Below are 19,362 nucleotides of genomic sequence, written 5' to 3'. Positions count from 1 at the left end.
TGTTGGTCTCGATATGTGGTCCAGGGTGTACCTCACCCCACCTGACGACTGTTGGTTACCAGCAGCAGATAAATGATGAGAGACAAATACGTTCTCTTACATCACTGCAGTGTAAACTCATAAATGTGTTTAAAAAAAAAAGTCATCTGATTTCCTTTCAATATGTGATATTCCTTAAAGGAGGAAGGTCACCAGCTTGAATGTGGATCAAGCGGGTGACCTTCCTCCTGTAAGGCTAGTGCATTAACCACTTTTACACTACGTGGCCCTTTTCTATTTTTCTACTGTTTTAAGGCTAGTGCATCAACCACTTTTACACTATGTGGCCCTTTTCTATTTTTCTACTGTTTTTCCCTGGACATGTGGGTGTGCCATGACTCATGGAAAGCATTGTTCAGAACATCTCAGCTTGGACTCTACTTTCCATGGAAGCCACTTTATAAGATGGGAATTTGGCAGGAGATCGTATCATGAGAGATGTTTAAGATAATTCACTGTGACCCTGTGGTGAAAATGATTTATTACAGCCTGTCAGTCTTAGTAGACTATGCAAGAGTCAGCCTTGTGGCTCTGTGAGTGCCAACAAACAACAGAATTATTCCCAAAACACCGGGTCATTTAATGTTTGAGGCAGAACAAAAGCAGCTATTATCACTGATCACTCATTTACAGATAAAAATAAATAAAAACAAAATGCTCCTCTGTAAAAACTTTTGATACTACAGAACGAGTGCTTATTTACTTTACTGCCCCCACTTACTTTTTCCTGTTTGTTTTTATTCCATCACGGTCAATTAATTGTTGATGTAATTGATCATTTTTTCCATTAAGTCTATTAACTTCAGGCCCGAGGCCAGACAGAACAGAAGCACCAAACAGAAATGCAATTATCAACTGCTGCTGCCAATTTAAATTAGACAATAGTGCTGTTAGTCAAACTGTGTGCTATAATGAAGAAGCAACAAATCAACAGGATCCATCGTTTCCCCCAAAGAACAAAGAATAACAAATATAAAATGCCACCGTTTGTCTTAAAAAAAACAAAAAAACTTTTCTTTGATAGTGTAAAATCTTTGAAAGAGCGTTTGGTGGTTGAAGGATAAAAAAAAAAAAAAATCACTGTCATTGACAGGTCTCATGAATCAAGAGTTGCTCTGTTTTATCTTCCATATGCTTCAACTCTCCCACAGTCTAATGCTGGTGTTTCCACCTACAGAAATAAATTAAACTCACCTTCACACACTGATCTTCTAATAAAAGACTTTTTAAAAAAGGCTACATTTATTTTCTTTTATTTATCACAAGTCATCCTCAACAATGTTTGCCAGGGTTTTATCATTTCTCCACAATTATTTTTTCAGTTTATCAATCAACTGACTTGAACACACCATCATCTGATTATTGACAATCGGCAGCACTGTAGTCACCTGAGCTGTGTGTGTGTGTGTGTGTGTGTGTACTGTTTGGGTGGAAATACAAAATACACACCTCAGAGAAAACAGATTGTGGAATAGCTGTTTTCAGACTACAGCCAGCTACAGGGCCAGAATGTGCTTCACAAGCAGCAGTGAGATAATGCAGCCAGAACACCGAAGCAAAAAAGTCAACGGTGATGGAATGAAAAACAGCAAAAACTGCTGCTCTTACAAATAGTTGATGGTAGTCATAATGGGCTATAATTCTGGTTTTCTCTTGTGAGATGTATTCTGACAGCCCCCCCCCCCCCCCCCCCCCCCACACCACCCCACACACCCCCCCCACACCACTTCACTAAGAAAATATTCCTATCTGCAGTGTTTGTGTGTGTGTGTGTTCTCAGTCATCCAGGTCGTTACAGCAAGGACGACTGAACTGCGTTGGTTTCATGTAGACGTTTCACCTCTCATCCAAGAGGCTTCTCCAGCTCTAACTGACGGCTGGGAAGAAGGTGACCGTGCCCTCGTCCAATGGCAGGGAAGTTTTGAGGTCACACGGCACATTCACCGACTGACCCTGTTGATTAAAACTTTGCTGGCAAATTCATCATCATAATCCATGAACACTTCACGTATTCTTGGCCTGATCCATGGGATGATGTGTAGACCAGCAGCAGTCTTTACTGTCAATGACTCGGAGTCAGAGTTAGGACTTTAGAATTGGACTAATGCTCTGACCATTTTTTTTCTGGTTTGAAACCTGAACAAACTGGTTGTAAATTCTGAATGAGTTGCTGTTCTAATGCTCTAAAACAAGAAACAAGAAAAGTCTCACAGTTTTCCTTGAACATGTTAAAAATTTGATTTTTGATTCACAGCAAAAATCACATCACTTGAAAATATGTTAAGACTTTGGTCATTATATATGTGCAATATATTTTCTTTTGACTTTGTTTAGCTCTTATTTATTGTGAAGATTGTGAACAACAAACACGAATATTTATTATGTTGAAAAGCGCTTCTTATAATTTGTCTTACATAAATCTGAAACTAGTAATGAAATTATGACACCTCAGGTGTGTTGGGTCATCAGTATACTTTTAAATCAATCAATGACAGTCATCAATTAAACCACAATCTTTGCAGACACAGAACTTAAAATAAGATCCTAAAATTGACAATAAATGAGAAAGTCACAGCTTAAGAAAGAAAAGTTTGTCTACAGCACAGTTCAGCGTCATTATATTTGGTGTAGAGGTGTTCTTCCTCTCTATCTCTGTTTGTTCACATACAGTTCAGTTCAGTTAGGCTCAGCAGATAGGGCTCATCCTGACTCCTGGCAGCTATCGTAGGTAATACTGATTCTGTCCACTGCCTTTGGTGGCCCTGCTTCCTCTAATGTTCTTAATGCACACGTCTTCAAAGTTTCCTGCCACTGTGTGAGATATCTGCATTGCAGTGCCAAGAGGAAAGTGGCTGCTAGAGAAGAAGAAATGTGCAAGAACATTTTCTGATAGAGAAAAAAAAATAGAGAGAAGAGATGAGAAAGGCTGACTTGTCATTTACCAAAATAAACGTGAGTGAGTGACAGGGAAACAAGGCTCGCTGCATCAGTCGGTACATTACACCCAATGGTTTTATTTATATTTACTGCCCCAAAGCAGAAACATGTCCATTTAAAAATCCCAAAAGAAAAAAAAAGAAAAAAATTAAACAACGATTTGCTCCTCAGAGTGCTGTCACAGTAAAATCACAGAAGGGGTCATCCACCCCCACCTCCCGCCGTGCTTCTGAGCCTCCATGTTATTAATGGCGTCATCATTTTTCCTCTGCTCACTCTATTTCCCTTCTGATAGTTCGGCCTGCTTCATCGTGTTCTGCCATGTTTCTGTAATTGCTCCAACAGCCTGCCTTATGCTGAGCATATAGTTTTGTGTGTGTATCTGTGTGTGCATATGCACGTTGGAGTACGTGTGTGTATGTTCATGTCGGTCTGTACGTGTGTGTGTGTGTGTGTGTTGCTCTGTCCCCCCACCAGGGCCGGCTGTGAGTTTGTGGGGCAGAACCGAGCTGCAGGCGAGCTCCACACAGAGCGAAATGACAGCCTCCAGGCCACCATTGGTTGATGACCGTGAAAACACTCGCAGTTAACGTAAAGTGAGCAACCGGCTGTCACAGTGAGGCACCGCACTTATGTGTAGCCCTGACAACAGCACAACAATCCTCTCCACAACCAGACACCGCAGTGCCGCAACAAACAACTAAGTGACAAGCCTACGCTCACGACAGCAACCACTTCAGACATCTACTATTTTCCACAGCCTTTGAGGATAAATGCTTTCTCTTTACTTAAATTTTGAAGGCCTGGAGAGAGAGAAAAAAAAAGTTGAGCGTGATTTCTAAAAGAAAAGAGGGGAATTAAGCCTGCAGTAATGAATGCCTGGACCGTCACAGTTGCCAGCCAAGGTCAGATAAAGTGAGAAGTAAATGCTTAGAGAGCTAAGGGAGCAGAGGCCAACTGTGTGGAGGAGGTGTGAAGGAGTGAGTGACCAAGCGTGAGCACCACCTCCTCTCTACCCATCATTAAATGGAGCCACTTAAAGGGGAAAAAGAAGGTTTGCTCAAAAAGTCAATACATGGCACTTCAGCAAAGCCCTGATGGTTTTATTTAGCCATCTGGAGCAGAGTTTTAGTTTCTGACGGAGAAAAATGTGGTGAATATATGTGTCTGAAGACACTTAACTGAATCCAGCACTTTTGCTCACGAGCTAAATTGCTTAATCTATCACGTTGCCGCCAGCAAACAGATTCCAAAAGATAAACGGAGAAGCAATAAATGGTGTCGTCATGTAGTCAGAGGGTCTGATTATGTAGCTGTTTTATCATCATTTTTAACCTCGCGGTGGTTAAATTACACTTCTTTTACCCCCTGCCCTCCTGCCTTTCTTCTTTTTTCTGCCTCGTCTCACACTCAACCCAAGCACACAAACACGGTTTATTATGCAGTAACGTTACCAGATCCCCTCAGGCAGCTGTGCATCTTTGTATGACTGATGAGGGTAATTTCTCCCAAACAACAGAATGATCACTTTGCTGTTGAGCACTACAGACCATCCCTCTTCTCCCTCTCTTTCCTCTTGACTGTCAACGACGAGGCTAACGAAATGAAGACATTCTTTGCCACGAACGTCTCCTGCAGCGTCTTGGATGGTCTCAGATATCTCAAGAGCGTTAATTAAAGAATCCAATTTAATGTAAAGTCCCGTCTTTCATGCACGCAACTGTTGTACTGATTCTCCGAGGATTATTTCAATTTAATCACTCCTAATGCCAGATTTTCTTCCATTTCACTTTTCACTTTGCCACTTGCAGTTAAGAGTAACGGGAGTTTCCTTATTTTTTTCTTTGATTACCACTGGGATCCAATATAATACACATGCCACAATGAATTAACTTCACAGTAGGAAGTGAGCCAGGCTAAAGTGAGTTCATTCTGTCTGTGTTTTACTGTGCACTATGGGATATACAACAGAGTAGTTAGAACTTGTCTGCCTCTCTCTCTCGGCCTCATAGGTTCAGCCTCAGTGGGCTGTCTTTACCTATTCTCCCATCTGTCACTCACGCACAAAAACAAATCCACCTGTCGGCCAGGAGGCTGGACGGAACGCCACGGTTCTACAGCTGTCTGGGCTTGACTTTGTGCGCAATGGAGCAAGTCAGCGCCCTCCACTGGTGATCCAAAGCCCATTAAGAAGGTTATTACCACACCTGTCAGCCATATCTCCTCACCTGCTGGATGTGGCAGGCTAATGAAGACAGTCACTACTAAGTCTTCAAGCCTCTGTGCTTCTCGTGGTCCCTGTGATTCTTGATCACAAAGCTTTCTAACAATCTAAAAAACATCGTCTTTTAATTAAGCCATTAATGCTACATTATGTAAAGTCAGATTGTAATAAACATCCAACAGGAAACGGCTGAGAACCACACAGTCCAATGCCACGGTGCCGACTTTCAGACGCTCGGTGAAGGATGTTTTCAATTACAACAGAGCTAATTTAATTCATCGTTTCCTAGCTGAAAATGCATTCTTAAAGGTTGACTGAGTATCCATTTCCAAAACTCAAGTTTAATCAGTCATGAACATTGAACAGTGGAACGTCCTCTAACCAAATTGACAAAGTTGCCGGGGATCTGTGTTCTAGGATTTAAAGAGACACCGTAGCCTCACCCTGTGCTGGTTTTCCAATAACAGGCTTCGTTTGTAGAGAGGAGGCTGTTCATCTGAGAGGCGAGAAGACCTGTGCCTTTAAGAGGGCCGTCTCCTCTCTCCCTCATGCTCCCTCTCAACCACACAGACACTCCTCCTGTGAGCATTTGTGAGGCAGCTTCTGTCCCTTATGTCTCTTTGTGAGGAACAGAACAGACTTTCCAGAGCATCACTGGAGACAAGACAGAGCTCAGGGGAGGAAACACCAGGTGCAGACTTCAGAGGGAGCCTGACCTCAAGATCAGGGACGCAAAGATGAGCACAAGGGAAGGAGACGCAAACCTTCTCAAGGTGGAGTACTACACATAAGAAGTGGACGCTAACAGATGGACAACACCAAGAGGTCAAGTTGAAGTTGAACGCTACATAATCGGAAGATCAAAATTAACAACACCGAACTGGACCGCTCGGAAAAAAAGGTGGAGTTTTATTTTCAGCTCTTAAGAGCGTCAGCAGAAAAAAGTTTTGTCAAAAGGATAAAGTATGCCATATGTGCTGCAGTTACTGAGTTAAAAGAACTATTTGAAATTCACAGACAATGAAATGACAGATGATACGTTAGGATAATATTTTCATTGCTATCTGTCTTCAGAGCAGTTTCTGAATATTCATTTTTCTGTGTGAAAATCTTCAATGTCCCCACGGGGCTCTTTATTCACGAGCTTGGCGTTTATCTAATTTCTCCAGTTCTTTCTGTGAGGCAGCATTAAAGAATTCATTGATAATGCTCTAATGCTCTGAGGAAGAAGTGGCTTCAATTTTTATGTGAACTAAAGAAACTTTACAGCTGCAGCTGGAGGGACAGAATGTGCTACGTATAAGAATATCATGCTCGTCCAAGTGTGCCTGGACTGACACCCCAAAGGAACACTGAGAAGAGCAACTATGTTTACAGGCTGTGGAGTGGTCACTGGCCAGAACCAGTACTTGACCAGAGACACGGCCGAAGCCCACCCAGGACTGGGGTTAGACAGACCAATCCAAATGGAGAACGGAGTAAGTCCTGGATCCTGCACAGTTTACCACGGTCAAAGTTACAGCAGTGTGGGGCAGCCCGCTGTGGTAAACGTTTCCAGCTTAATAACACCAACGCCTCAGCCAGTTCCTCCCCCAGCAATAAAACTAGGACAGGATGGTTTTAAGAAAGTGTGCCGAACTGAAGAGGACAGTCCGTCTCCCTTTCCTGGACTGACTTCTGGGGTGCTGGAGATGCGGGTGAAGGAGGGAAGTAAAATCCGCAATTTAATGGGATTCGCCATGGCACGTATGCAGGGAGAGAAATGTGTAAGTGGGGAAGGTGTTAGCAGTGGAGGGGGTGGACTGAGGCAGGTGGTCTTCAGCGGATCAGGTCGAGCAGTCACAAAGACCATCACCTGCGCTGAAATCATGAAACGAAAAGTGGGCTCCCTGCACCAGATTACCAAACTTCGCTACAAGGTGGTGACGGAGGTGTGGGAGAGCACGGAAGGGGGGCAACCTGACATGACCGTGCACAGGACCGTGCCCTCCATCAGCATCCTCCTGTCCAAAGACCCGCTGGATCCACAGGAACCAGGCTATCAACCGCCAGAGACTCTCAGTGCATTGTGGGAGGAAAGAGAGGGCGCTGAATCAGCTCCACAGACAGCATGCAAGAGACCTCTTAGACCTTCATCATACAGTGGTTACACTCAGTGTAAGAGAATGTGTTTGGGGGAGGGAGTCTCCGTTTCCTCTCCTCAGTGACTGGCTAACCCAGTGTCAAACAGAGGAGAAGATTGAATCAGAGTTCATTTGGAGCTGCCCTCTGCTCAAGCACAATGCTGAGACAATCAGAACACTCACTCAGACAGAACAGTGCTTTTTCACAAGAACTGAACACAAATTCCAGCCTCCAGAGGTCAGTGTGTCTGGGCCCTGAAAAAACTTGTGCATTTAGCATTTTAAGGATCGCTTTCTGGGCACATTTACGTCACAACAACAGCAATGATCAGCAATGATGTGTTTTTCCTGTAAAATTACAGATTTCTTACATAATTATATATATATATATACATACAAAAAAAGGATCCATGAATTACTTGAGTTCCAGGTGTCATTTAAGTATGAGATGCCAATGGATAAAATCACGTATTATTATGTGATGATGATGATGTCACAACCGCCCCTTTTTTGCCTTTTTCTAAAATTCACAACAAAGCAACAAACCGTTAACAACACACTGACAAAAGCAAGCCGTACCAGGTTTAGGGTCAGATTAATTCCCGTCAAAAGAAAATGGAAATAAATGTTTGTTTGTTTGTTTTTCCTATGCAAATCTTGTTTTGTATTCTGTCAGTTTTTGCTCACTTTTATTGAACATGAAAGGCTGAGATTGAAAAGAAAATCAAAGTGTGCTGATCTGCTGATAAAAATAACAGCGGTGAAATTTGTCAGGAGAAAAAAAAAAAACAGATTTAATGACAAAGCTGTTGATAAGACACAGCTCCTAAACCAACTCTGCCGCACATAAATGCCTGGAGCAGAAATACAAGCAAAGATTATCATTAAGATAACAACCCAACATCACACAACACTGTGGAGAGAAGGATTAAAAGTAGGCTAGACAGAGCGTCGCACACAAACACTGTCTCTGCAAAGTATGGAATTGCGGGGATGGAGTCGACTTCATGGGTACATGTCTACTGTGTGGTACATCCAGCTTCTTCCCACACTCACTGGTGCGCTTTACTCATTTACACCACTTCTGAGAAAAAATTATATTCTGAACAATGTGATCTATAAAGACACTGCTTTTTTTTCCCACTGAAATCCACATTTTAAACTACTTGACAGACGTGTATTTAAAGGCTGCAGCCTCACCGGCTGACATTTCTTAATGCACCGCTTCTCTGCATTTCCAGTTCCAGTTTAGATAACCGTATTGAAGCTGCAAAAATGAAACCTCCAAGTAATTACTGGAGCTTAACTGAAGGCTACAGGCATATGTAGCATACGGCTTAAAGTCTACGCAGAGAAAAGTGAAGTGATGGAAACCATTTTGATTTTAATTCAAGAAATTAATAAATTCTAACAATTCTTTTCGTCTTTGTCCTAAAATGTTTCGGAGATTTCTTGTTCCCAAACACTCGAGACCTTTTCCCTCTTAATGTTGTCTTCTGGGTGCTTAATAACTTAAGACAATGGGAACTTAGTTTGACGCATTAACTGCTGATCTTAATGAAAATCTGCAAACCTAGATAACTGCTCCCAGAAGTCAATTAATCAGAGCGACTGCTAACTGGAGGGACAATTCTATTAATGTACAAAGGCAGAAAAATAAAGACAATTTAACCATGTCATTTAGGTAAAAGTCCTTTTAGAGGTACACTGATTGTAACATTTCATACAGCGATCAGCCAAAACTTTATGCGTCAGCCGCAGACATTGTGATTAACCTCCCTTCTCAATCCCATTAAATGAATCAGAGCACAGCAGAGCACCCAAGGTTGAATAAGAAACGCTGCCACTGCAGTACAGCACACACATATGTGGCAAAGTGTGTGTCCTCGAGACCGCTGGAAGGTTATCACTTCAGGTCATTGTTATCACAGAGTTAACAGCTTTCACCCGAGAGCCTGCAGGACAGCCGGCGTGCGATGCAGGTCAAACAGATAAAACCTGCAATAAGTAAATTTCATATCGACCCGCGCCTGTTATCGTGCATTAAGAATTCTGGGCAAAGTGCAAAATGAAGAGAGGGTAATTAAGGACAACACTGGAGCTCACCTGAGTGCTGAATACATAAAGGACTCTGACAGGTGCATTATTACAGTGTGGACAAGTTGTTTAGAAACCATTCTGGCAGAATAAATTCTGATTTCAGACTGAAACAAACTTGTTGTTTTTCATTGCTTTTATATGAATAGATATTGCACACTAACTTTTGTTTCTTTGTCTAAGACAGATGCAAAATGAATTTTAAAAAATGCACATACTGAAGAATTTTGCTGTTCTGCAAAAAGTGTTTGTTTTCTTTAATTATGTTTTGCTAAAATTGTCCCAATGTAACTTTCCAAGTAACAAATAAATTCATGACTTTTTCATTAAAAAGTTGGAAATCTATTGAATCAATAACGGGAAAACAAACCATTGTATTAGCACCGACCAATAATCAACCTTATCTAACACTGCAGCCACAACAGTAACCTTCTGTTTACCAAAGCCAATAACTGCATACATGGACTGTGAATAAATTCATTTTGAAGTTAACATAATGAAAGTGTTGGCTCTCTTTTTTTTCCTCCCCTCTTCTCTGCTGCTGCAGCAGATGAGAGTCAGGTCTCTGGGATGGCGTGGGAGTTTGCTATCTCTCAGCCTCCAGATGGCTCCGTCTTCTCTTATCTAGAAGAATGGGTGCTGCCTCAATTTTTCAACTGGCCTTATCTGGAATCCTTTAAATTGAATATTTACTTGGGCTATGTTTTTTTGCCTATGTTAGCCTCAGTAGTCAACATTCCTCTTGCTTGTCAAGACAGGCCAAAGGGTTTTTCTCACTCATACGCTCTCATTGTCCGCCTTGTCAGGTAATGGGGCAGTGATTGATTATGTGATTTCTGGGAGAGAATAGAAGGTTAAGCAGAAAGCCGTGATGACATATTCACAAACGGCCCCAGAGGAAAAATGTCCGACAACAGCAACACACGCTTTTCCCCAAAACATGCAAACCAGACAGACCATTGTCTCGCATCACAGTAAAACAGATTTAATTCATTATTTTTCCAAACGGTCTCTTAACACTGCAAGTTAAGAGAATACTTAAGGAGCCATTAAAAGCATCTCATTGCAATGTGACCGGCTGTGGTCTATCTGCATAAACAAGCTGTGCCACTGCTACTCTCTGCTAAGTGTCTGGAAATGTCCTCGCAAAACTGTTTTGTTAAAGGCCTCCATGTTGGATTAATCAGTGCAGCTGAGGATGTAATTGCTGTGCTGAAGTCAAAGCTGTAAGAGCAGATAATGAACACAGTCTATGTGGCTGCCAGAATTAGGGTGAAAGAAATTAGAAGTTTGGAGGATGGGTTTTGCATTCTTTTCAAAGGTCTAACAGAAACAGGAAGCACATCACAGCCGCACAAAAGAATGAACGTTGTAGCTATCGCACAATCAAAAAGGTACATGGTAGTATTTCCAAATTGTACTGCATCAACATGGTTTGCATACTGCATAATTTAACACTGTAGGATTTCTGCCCCACAGGTCTAGTTTTTTGTCATAGATGTTTTTACAAATATATTTTCTAATAAAAATGTTTATAAAGGTTTTAAAACATACACATCCATCCGTTATTTTGTCAATCATATAGGTATTTCATTATTTTCATTTCAGTCAATGAGCTATAGGCTGACAAAGGAGAAATACAGCGCAATTATTCTTGCAGTTGCTGCCCTCTGGTGGTCTAACATGGCTATATAGACGGTTGCTTTTTGTCAAAATGTTTGTCATGTTACTGCCAAATTCACTGGTATGTGATTAGTTTTATTTATGTTTTATTCAAACCGTTGGACTTATAGTATGTGTGTATGTGTGTGTGTGTGTGTGTGTCCGTTCTAAAGCATACATTTTATTTATTTATAGTTTTACTAAAAAAGCCACACAGTACACTGAAAATGAGAATAATTTAAAAACAATACAATTTCACGTTTTTGTGGCTCTATTATAATTCAATTAATAAAGATGAGTCGTGTAGTTTTTACTAGATTGGACTCACCAACAGCTGTCTTCGACACGTGGTCCAGTATTTGTAGTAGTAGTAGTAGTAGTAGTAGTGGTGGTAGTAGTCGCCTTTGTGCATCATTTGTACCATGTTGCACGAACATCACGTAAACAGATGAATTGACTCCGTGTCCACGTTGTCCCCCTGGCGTAAGTTATTCCAAAACTTCTTGTCAAACAAAACGTCCCAAACGCGTGTACGTTGCGCAATTCCAAGGTGAAGCAGTTAGGGCCACGCCCACCGAACCGCACAATTAGGTCACCTGTTCTTAGGTCACAATCTTTATATTCAATTAAACCGTTGTCGAAGAAATCTACCGTATAAATGCTTGATAATACCGGTAAAAAAAATAAAGCAAATAATAAACATAAATAAGCAGAAAAAGATAATGTTAGTAAACGGTACGAGTAAGATAATAACAGAACATGTCTACTGCAGTAACTGGATTTATTGTTTAAAATAATCCCTTTGCTGTAAACATAACATAATATTTAGATAATACATATTTGAAAACAGCAGCAACACTCAATTTACTCACATAATAATCACATTAAAAACATAACATTATTTTGTACTAATAATACGTGCATTTTTTTATGTATTTATTTTTTTACAGCAACAAGCTCCCTAAATGTCATATTTCAGTCAAAGCCCAGTCTTCGACAGTACAGACTGAGATCAGTGTGTGGGCTCTTCATCATTCCTGTCACTTGCCACACTCTAAGCCAAGGTCGACAATACGACTGAATGATTTGGTTAATTTGAATTCAAACAGTGTCAGCTGGGGGTCCACTTCTCACAGTGGGATGAGTGGTGAAATAATATCAACATAGTTGTGATTACTCCATTCAAGCAGTAGGGTGCTCCAATCACTGCTGAATCACTCTGCCTATTGCAGGCTATAAGGCCAAATCTCCGTGGGTGGACAACAAAATCAGCCATCACATCTTCCAACTGAAATTAATTGAAATTCATGTGTGACACCCTGAAGCTCCCCATCAATAACAGACTTATTTACATTTGTTCACTCCAACCTTGATGCATTTGGCATAAACCTACTTTAAGGTGGTAGTTGTCAGTGGAATCCAACCACTCACATCATTACGTTTTTCAGATGTATTTTTCTTATGTTTCTCTTTAGGAAAAAAACTCTTACCTGTTTACTATATTGATTAATCTAATTTATGGATGGATATTTTTTACTGGTGGCTATTCGTTTCAATTATGTTAAATATTTTGTCATATATCTGAAGTTAAATTCTTAAATTAAAGTTAAATTAAAATATATTGGTTGGTTGGTTCCTTTTTGTTTAACTAATGTAGAGAAAAGTTATATATTTTATTCCTAAAACGACTATACGTCCCTCCTTGATGGTGCCTTCATTTGTAACACAACGTTTTTAAACTCTAGAAACAATCATCAGCTGAATTGTTCCCGGAAATCAGAATAAAAAAGAAAAATAAAAAAAACTGTCTTACGAATTATCTTTGCATTGTAACATTTGAAGTCTTTCTATATCGTGCTTATAATATAAACACAAGGGACTATCTCCATAGGTTTTATAATATCAACGTGATTAAGCTAGAATACAGTTTTCCCTGCGTGACGTAAATGCACCACAGCTAGCGGCTGCTGATATGGGGCGTTAGAAGTCAGTTGTTTACAACTCTGAACAGCGGAGTTTCCTTCACTCAACGACTGGCTTTGAGTGGTAAGAAAATTATATCTTTGAATCTTAGATATTTAGTAATAATTACAATGACATTTATAGTTTTTTATATACATATATTTTATAGTTTTTTAAGCAAGACTGAAAATGTACATTTTTGTTTAATTGTGTGTGTTTGTGTATGTGTGTGGGTGAGAGAGTGAGAGAGAGAGATAGATAGATAGATAGATAGAGAGAGAGACACTATGTCCTCTAGGAGAATTGGCAGTAGCACTTTCAGCGTCCTCCTCCCGGGGTCCACCAGGTGTTTGTTGCTTCTCTCCGGTCTGTGTCATGTTATATCTGGAGGTACTGACAGGGACAGAGTCCATGACCTGATGTCCAGATATCCCCTCATTGACGGGTAAAGGATACTCCGAAGATACATTTGCGCAAATAAATGAGTTAGTTCAAAGTAACCCAGTGCTTCTCTCTCCTCTCCTGTTCTATATCAGGCATAATGACCTGGCTCTGAAACTGAGGATCCATCACAACAATCGCTTAAGTCAAGTGGACCTTCACAAACTTAATAAAGTGACCACTGATGTCTCTCGTCTACGATCAGGACATGTGAAGGCACAGGTAAGAATATATAGCTATTATTAATCTTTAGCACTAATTAAAGGTGTACTCTTCTACTCTGGTATCCTCAGATGTTTGCAGCCTACGTGCTCTGTGGGTCTCAGCAGAAGGATGCTGTGAGGCTGACCCTGGAACAAATAGATGTGGTCAGACGCATGTGCACCGAGTACCAGGACTTTGAGCTGGTCACATCTGTCCAGGGTATTACTGTAAAGATCCATATATTTGCATGTCAGACTATACGGTTTCACACTGACAGCCACTAGAGGGCACTCTAGGCTGGTGTACCAGTGTCTGCTACTTCTGTACCACTTAAAATGTACAAGTTTGTTATTTTCACTTTAACAGCCACTAGAGGGCACTGGTTTTTCTTCATTATGCATTTTATTTTGGCTGGTGCGACTTATACTGCGGAGCAACCTATAGTCCGGAAAATACGGTATATTAGCTAAATATTATTCTAATCAAATCTCATACATGTCGGGATTTCGTTTCATAACAAATCCTAGATCCACAACTGTTGAATCCACAATACTAATCAGTCTTTGGTGATTGAGCCTCACCTAGTGTTGTTTTTCTGCTACTGCAGGACTGAGGAGCTCTATGATGAATAAGGACAAGATAGCATGTCTTCTAAGTATCGAGGGAGGACACTCCATTGACAGCAGCCTTCCTACTCTGCGGATGTTTTACCAACTTGGGGTCCGTTCCATGACCCTCACACATAACTGCAACACACCTTGGTAACTCGTTTATTTGTTAGATTCTTGTTATTAACCTAAAATATTACACTTTTTAGATTGCATCTACACTGATCAGTCTCACTGAAAATAAAAAGATCACTGTGGAAATATTTTGTACCCAACAATGTCTACAATTCATATGTTAACAGCTAATACTCCGTGTTGTCGTGTCCCTAAATTCATTTTAATACAGGGCAGAGTCATCGTCCGATCTGTACGCTGTCTTTCAAAGAAAGAATGAGAGCCTGACACACTTTGGGAAGGTGAGTTCAGGAACACATACTGTAAATTTGATTAAAGTAAAAATATCTTATCGTATCAGAAATGTCATTTAATGTGTTTTTCCACTGCCATATTACACTAGTTTGTATGACTGCACTTACAGTTAATGTATTCCAGTTATTCTTGGCTCAGTTGACTTCCTCCTCTCGTGCTCCATCGTGTGTTAATGTGTTTTTTCCAGGCTGTGGTGCAGGAGATGAACAGATTGGGAATTATCGTTGACCTCTCCCATACTTCGTGGGAAACTGCATTTTCTGTGCTGAATATTTCCAGGGCTCCTGTTATTTTTAGCCATTCATCATCTTACTCTATCTGTGAGCACACGCGCAATGTACCTGATTGGCTGCTGCGTGAACTGGTGAGAACACACACATGGATACATCTACTTATAGGATGAAAAAAAACACACAACCGTCAGATGGTTGTTTTTCTCCCAGCATCTCATTGATTTGAATCAGTGCTGTTCAGTGAACCTGTACGGTTATTTAGTAACTTTGTGGATGAGACTAAAGATCCAGTACTGTAACTATAACTGTTGACGTATAGAATCAGGCTTCAGTGGATTATTTATATTTTTCAGGCCAACTGGAAAATAAATGACCAAAACCAGTGTATTAACTTGGGATGCTAGACTTACAGGCTACCAGGTCATTAATCAGGTTAAAAATGTAATCATTAGAGAGATTTCTATTCAATTGCATATAATGTTTAATTGTTGTTGTTTAGATACTAATAATATAAACATTATTACCAGATAGAAAATGCTAATAACATACCAAACTAGTTGTTTCTGAAATAGTTTTATCTCTGTACTAATGTATTTATATATATATTTATACAAACAGCTATTTTTACTGCTTTTAAAACTTTTTTTTAAAATTAATGAATAATTAATGTGTCATGTGTTTCAGAAAAAGAATCAGGGGATAATCATGGTGAATTTTTACAGTAAATTCATTTCCTGCCAGAAAGAAGCGAACGTCTCTCATGTAGCCGGTGAGATTACTATTTAAACATTCTTCTATATATATATAATATATATGACTAAATTTAATTTTTAATTTATTTTCAAGTCAACACATTCATGTTGTTATTCCAGATACATTTTATAAATATGTGAAACATATAGGCAGTAACTCAGTAAATTAGCTTAATTGTCACATTAATGATTCGTTTTTTTTTCCAGATCATTTCGATCACATTAGGGAGCTGATTGGTGCAGAGTCAATTGGAATCGGAGGTGACTACGAAGGAGCTCAGACGTAAGACCGGTTCACCAGTGAAGTCTGTGGTTCGAGCATTTACATGTTCCAACTAATAAACTATGCATTCATATTTTTGTAGGAGAGAGGAGGTTACAAATCTATTAAATCTTGATGTTTTTTTGTTTCACTGACGTAAACATGCTACAACCTCAAAAGAACTTCTGTGAAACTGAGCAGTAGTGTTTCATTTTTAGGGACGGTTAAACCAAGGGTTATGGTCTTGCTGCTAACACAACAATTTCCCAAATATGGGATCAATATAGTACAAATTAATTTTTTATTTTTATAATTGAAAACAAAATGTGCAACAGACCAAAACAGAACAAGTTTTCTCTTTGTCATATTAACAATTGGTGTTTTCAGTTATCATGAGCTACAGACTATGACTAGGTTTAATTTACAATGAATTACAATATGGTTCAAAATATCATGTTACATTTATAATTTTGTGTCAATTGAAAGAAAAAAACGTTTCGGTGTGTGTGTGTGTGTGAACAGCTTCCCTCACGGGTTGGAGGATGTGTCCAAGTATCCCGCTCTAATCCAAGAATTGCTATGGAGGAACTGGACTGAGGACGAATTGGCTGATGTTCTTCAAAGAAATTTCATTCGAGTGTTTGAGGAGGTGGAACGGGTGGGTTAAAAAATATTTCACATTAAAACTCTTCTGCCAGAACAAAACAGCTGCCAAATAAAAACACGAGTAATTATGGATTAAATGACCTGGAGGACTGAGAACCTACACAGACAAAAGTAATTCTAGTTTCAATAAAAACTGAAAAATAAGAGGTTAGTGAAAGATATTACTAAATTCAGCATGTATAGCCATGTACCTGGTACACATCAGTATCCTCCATTTAAAACAGATGTTACTGTGCAGTGAGTTTCTATCGCAAACCTGACACAAATCTACATACATTTACAATTTGTGTGTTTTGTAATCGAACGGTGCCTCACTATTTTGTTCGTCTGTTTCTGCAGGTCAGTAAAGAGTTAGGTCATACTCAAACTAGTGAGGTTGAGATCCCCCTAAAGGAGGTCCAGAACCCCTGCAGGCTGGTCCTTGAACCTCCAAAGCAGAGAGAAGTGACCACTCTCAAGAATCCATTCTCCAGAGCTCAGTCGAGAAAACCAGTTCTGCTGATCCTGGCTGTAGCTCTGCTGGTTTCGACTTAAGTCATGAATTATTGAATACTCCTAAATGTAATTGTGTTGCACTGTCAGGTTTATTTATGTGAACACTAGGAGAGAGAGAGAGTGAGACTGAGAGTGAGAGAGAGCTTGGTGGTAGGTAATAGTTAGTAGCCAAGATCTGGACACTTGCACTTTGACCACTTTGATCGCCTTAAAATAAATTAGCTGTAAGGCTAACCTGAAGAATCAAGAATTCTTTGAGCAGAACCATTAATATTTTTTTTAGTCCCAAATTACTTGCACTCAGCTGCCTTCTCATCATTTGATGAAACCAATTTCAACATACTTAACTTGACAAAATCAATGTGATTTTTTTAAAATCCCTGCATAAACTGAATAAATACAATGTTATGTCAAACCATGGATAATTTCAGCTTTGTATGTTTTATTACTAAAAGCTTTGTCAGAGCTTACATTTTTGTATTCCTAAAATACTGCATTCAAATTGTCCTTACAAAAAAACAAACAAACACTTGATTAGAAAACACTGGTAAAAGCGCCAACAGATTTGAATTAGGAGTCATCAGGAACTTCTTAGTCGATCGACACGTCATCCTAAACCACACTATCCTGAATAAGAGTATTATAAAAGAGAAGCTACTTGAAATTAGCACAAGAACAGTAAACTCTGTCACAAACAGACTGAGTTATGCACAGGCATTTACAAAATGTATATGACTTAAATGATATTTTTCAAAAAGAAAAAAAAAATCTAAAAAACCCAAATAAATTTGATTTCATGAAAATCGTATTTTAATCCTTAAAGTTATATTAACACTGTACATTTTGACATGTGAGTAAAAAGTCAAAGTACAAATAAAACAACTAACATGTCAATGTCAAAGAAGAAAAGAAAAACAATAATTTTCTCCGGTATAGCTAAGATTTAGGACTAGAAAACCAGATAACCAACTGCTGAAAGCCTTTAGTCCACCTCACTGTATGTAAACATTCAACATCACAGAAATCTCCTTGATCATGTGTTAATACCTGTGGATGCATCGACCTTAAAGTTGTGATACTTTGAATATCCTTAAAAAGTATACATTGAATGATTTGTAATTTAATGTGATGTCCTGTGAGAATCAACAAAACTTTATATTATTTTTACCATCTGTTGTATGTGACCAGGACAGTCTTTAGTTTAAATGTTTACCAGTGTAATAGACACAGTAGGGGGCAGTGATGCAACTAACAGGATTCAGTTTTACCATTAAGACCCAAAGAAGTAGTTCAGCTGAGGAGCGACCTTAAACTTACTTACTATAGTGATACTACATTTCGCTAACATCCTTTATGCTAGTGCACTGGCAAAAAACTGCTGACAGACCAATATGCTAATAACAGGCTAGATCCCAATTTCCAGAAGATTTAATTTGTAAAAGAAAAAAACGAATTCCTTTTCAACAACTGGGTCTGGGGTCTGTGAGTTGGAATAAAATGTATGTCCAGATCTGGATGCTATGCTATATAAAAGTGAGTTTGTGATGAGTGTGTATCAATGCAAACAGTACAGAAAACACAAACCAGTTGTTCGGTGTGCGTATTACCTTTTTTATCCTAAAGTGGGAAAACTATTGCCAAAATAAATAAATAAATAGAAACTCACCTCTGACACAAAAACGTTGCTCTTAAAATAATAAAATAAAAATACCATTAAAACTAAACAAGGATGTCCGTCGTTCTACCCAGGATTCTGTTGCCAAAATGTGTCAAATAGTCATCTGGCGGTTTATTCTTTCTGTACGTACAAAAACCTATAAGAGGATAGTGATCTAAAATTTACAAAACGTTTACCATTTTATCACAAATACTGATCTGAATAATTAAAAACGTCATTATTCTGCAAACAGATCTGAATCTGCGGACATACAGATATGTTCACGTATGTTTCCCAATACAAAAATAGATTTAAATTTGACTGCTCTTAAAGCCCATACTTTGGAAACATTGTTAAATCTAACAAAGCAAATGCTTCTCTCTGTGCAGAAGTTGAACATTTGTTCATATAGGTTAAGCCAACACTTAATTGGTCATGAGTAAATGGTGATGACCTCCCGACCTCCACCTCTCACCAGCAGCACTCGTTCCAATCCTTCAGTCAGAACCTCCAAAAACTCCATATCTGAGTATGTTACTAAAGAAAAGCAAAGCTGTGGTTCACGGTGTTC

General features: G+C 39.3%; 3 protein-coding genes across 4 annotated transcripts in view; 2 read left to right on the top strand and 1 right to left on the bottom strand.

The window, feature by feature from the left end:
- The first annotated feature begins 3,791 nt into the window (after window positions 1-3,791).
- Window positions 3,792-9,237, top strand: LOC103378985 (ribonuclease P protein subunit p25-like protein). Its single transcript, XM_025055847.1, has one exon. It carries the CDS (start codon window positions 6,568-6,570, stop codon window positions 7,405-7,407), a length of 840 nt encoding a protein of 279 aa, XP_024911615.1. The 5' UTR covers window positions 3,792-6,567; the 3' UTR covers window positions 7,408-9,237.
- A 3,794-nt stretch (window positions 9,238-13,031) lies between these two features.
- Window positions 13,032-17,554, top strand: dpep2 (dipeptidase 2). 2 transcript variants are annotated; one of them, XM_025055625.1, is made up of 11 exons: window positions 13,032-13,128; window positions 13,278-13,489; window positions 13,581-13,707; window positions 13,779-13,908; window positions 14,297-14,450; window positions 14,644-14,713; window positions 14,914-15,090; window positions 15,644-15,728; window positions 15,919-15,994; window positions 16,496-16,631; window positions 16,979-17,554. In XM_025055625.1, the coding sequence occupies exons 2-11, from the start codon at window positions 13,332-13,334 to the stop codon at window positions 17,171-17,173; spliced, it is 1,308 nt and encodes a 435-aa protein (XP_024911393.1). In that variant the 5' UTR covers window positions 13,032-13,128; window positions 13,278-13,331; the 3' UTR covers window positions 17,174-17,554. The 2 variants fall into 2 exon arrangements, with proteins under 2 accessions (XP_024911393.1, XP_008308600.1); XM_008310378.3 differs by having other exon boundaries at window positions 13,033-13,128; window positions 13,283-13,489.
- A 2-nt stretch (window positions 17,555-17,556) lies between these two features.
- Window positions 17,557-19,362, bottom strand: part of slc12a4 (solute carrier family 12 member 4) — a 15,719-nt gene continuing 13,913 nt past the window's right edge. The window contains exon 24 of the mRNA XM_025055624.1: window positions 17,557-19,316. Coding sequence (XP_024911392.1) covers window positions 19,225-19,316 — 92 coding nt within the window. The 3' untranslated portion in view covers window positions 17,557-19,224. The remainder of the gene's footprint in view (window positions 19,317-19,362) is intronic.

The sequence above is a fragment of the Cynoglossus semilaevis genome, chromosome 5 (genome assembly GCF_000523025.1).
Source record: "Cynoglossus semilaevis isolate Cse_v1.0 chromosome 5, Cse_v1.0, whole genome shotgun sequence".
NCBI lineage: Eukaryota > Metazoa > Chordata > Actinopteri > Pleuronectiformes > Cynoglossidae > Cynoglossus > Cynoglossus semilaevis.
This window is presented reverse-complemented; position numbering and strand designations above follow the sequence as displayed.

Excerpts from the sequence above, each read along its gene's own strand:
- LOC103378985 (XM_025055847.1), top strand. The coding sequence starts at position 6,568 with ATGTTTACAGGCTGTGGAGTGGTCACTGGCCAGAACCAGTACTTGACC.
- dpep2 (XM_025055625.1), top strand. The coding sequence starts at position 13,332 with ATGTCCTCTAGGAGAATTGGCAGTAGCACTTTCAGCGTCCTCCTCCCG. Across the intron at positions 13,490-13,580 it reads AGATATCCCCTCATTGACGG|GCATAATGACCTGGCTCTGA; the intron begins GTAAAGGATACT and ends GTTCTATATCAG. Across the intron at positions 13,708-13,778 it reads CAGGACATGTGAAGGCACAG|ATGTTTGCAGCCTACGTGCT; the intron begins GTAAGAATATAT and ends TGGTATCCTCAG.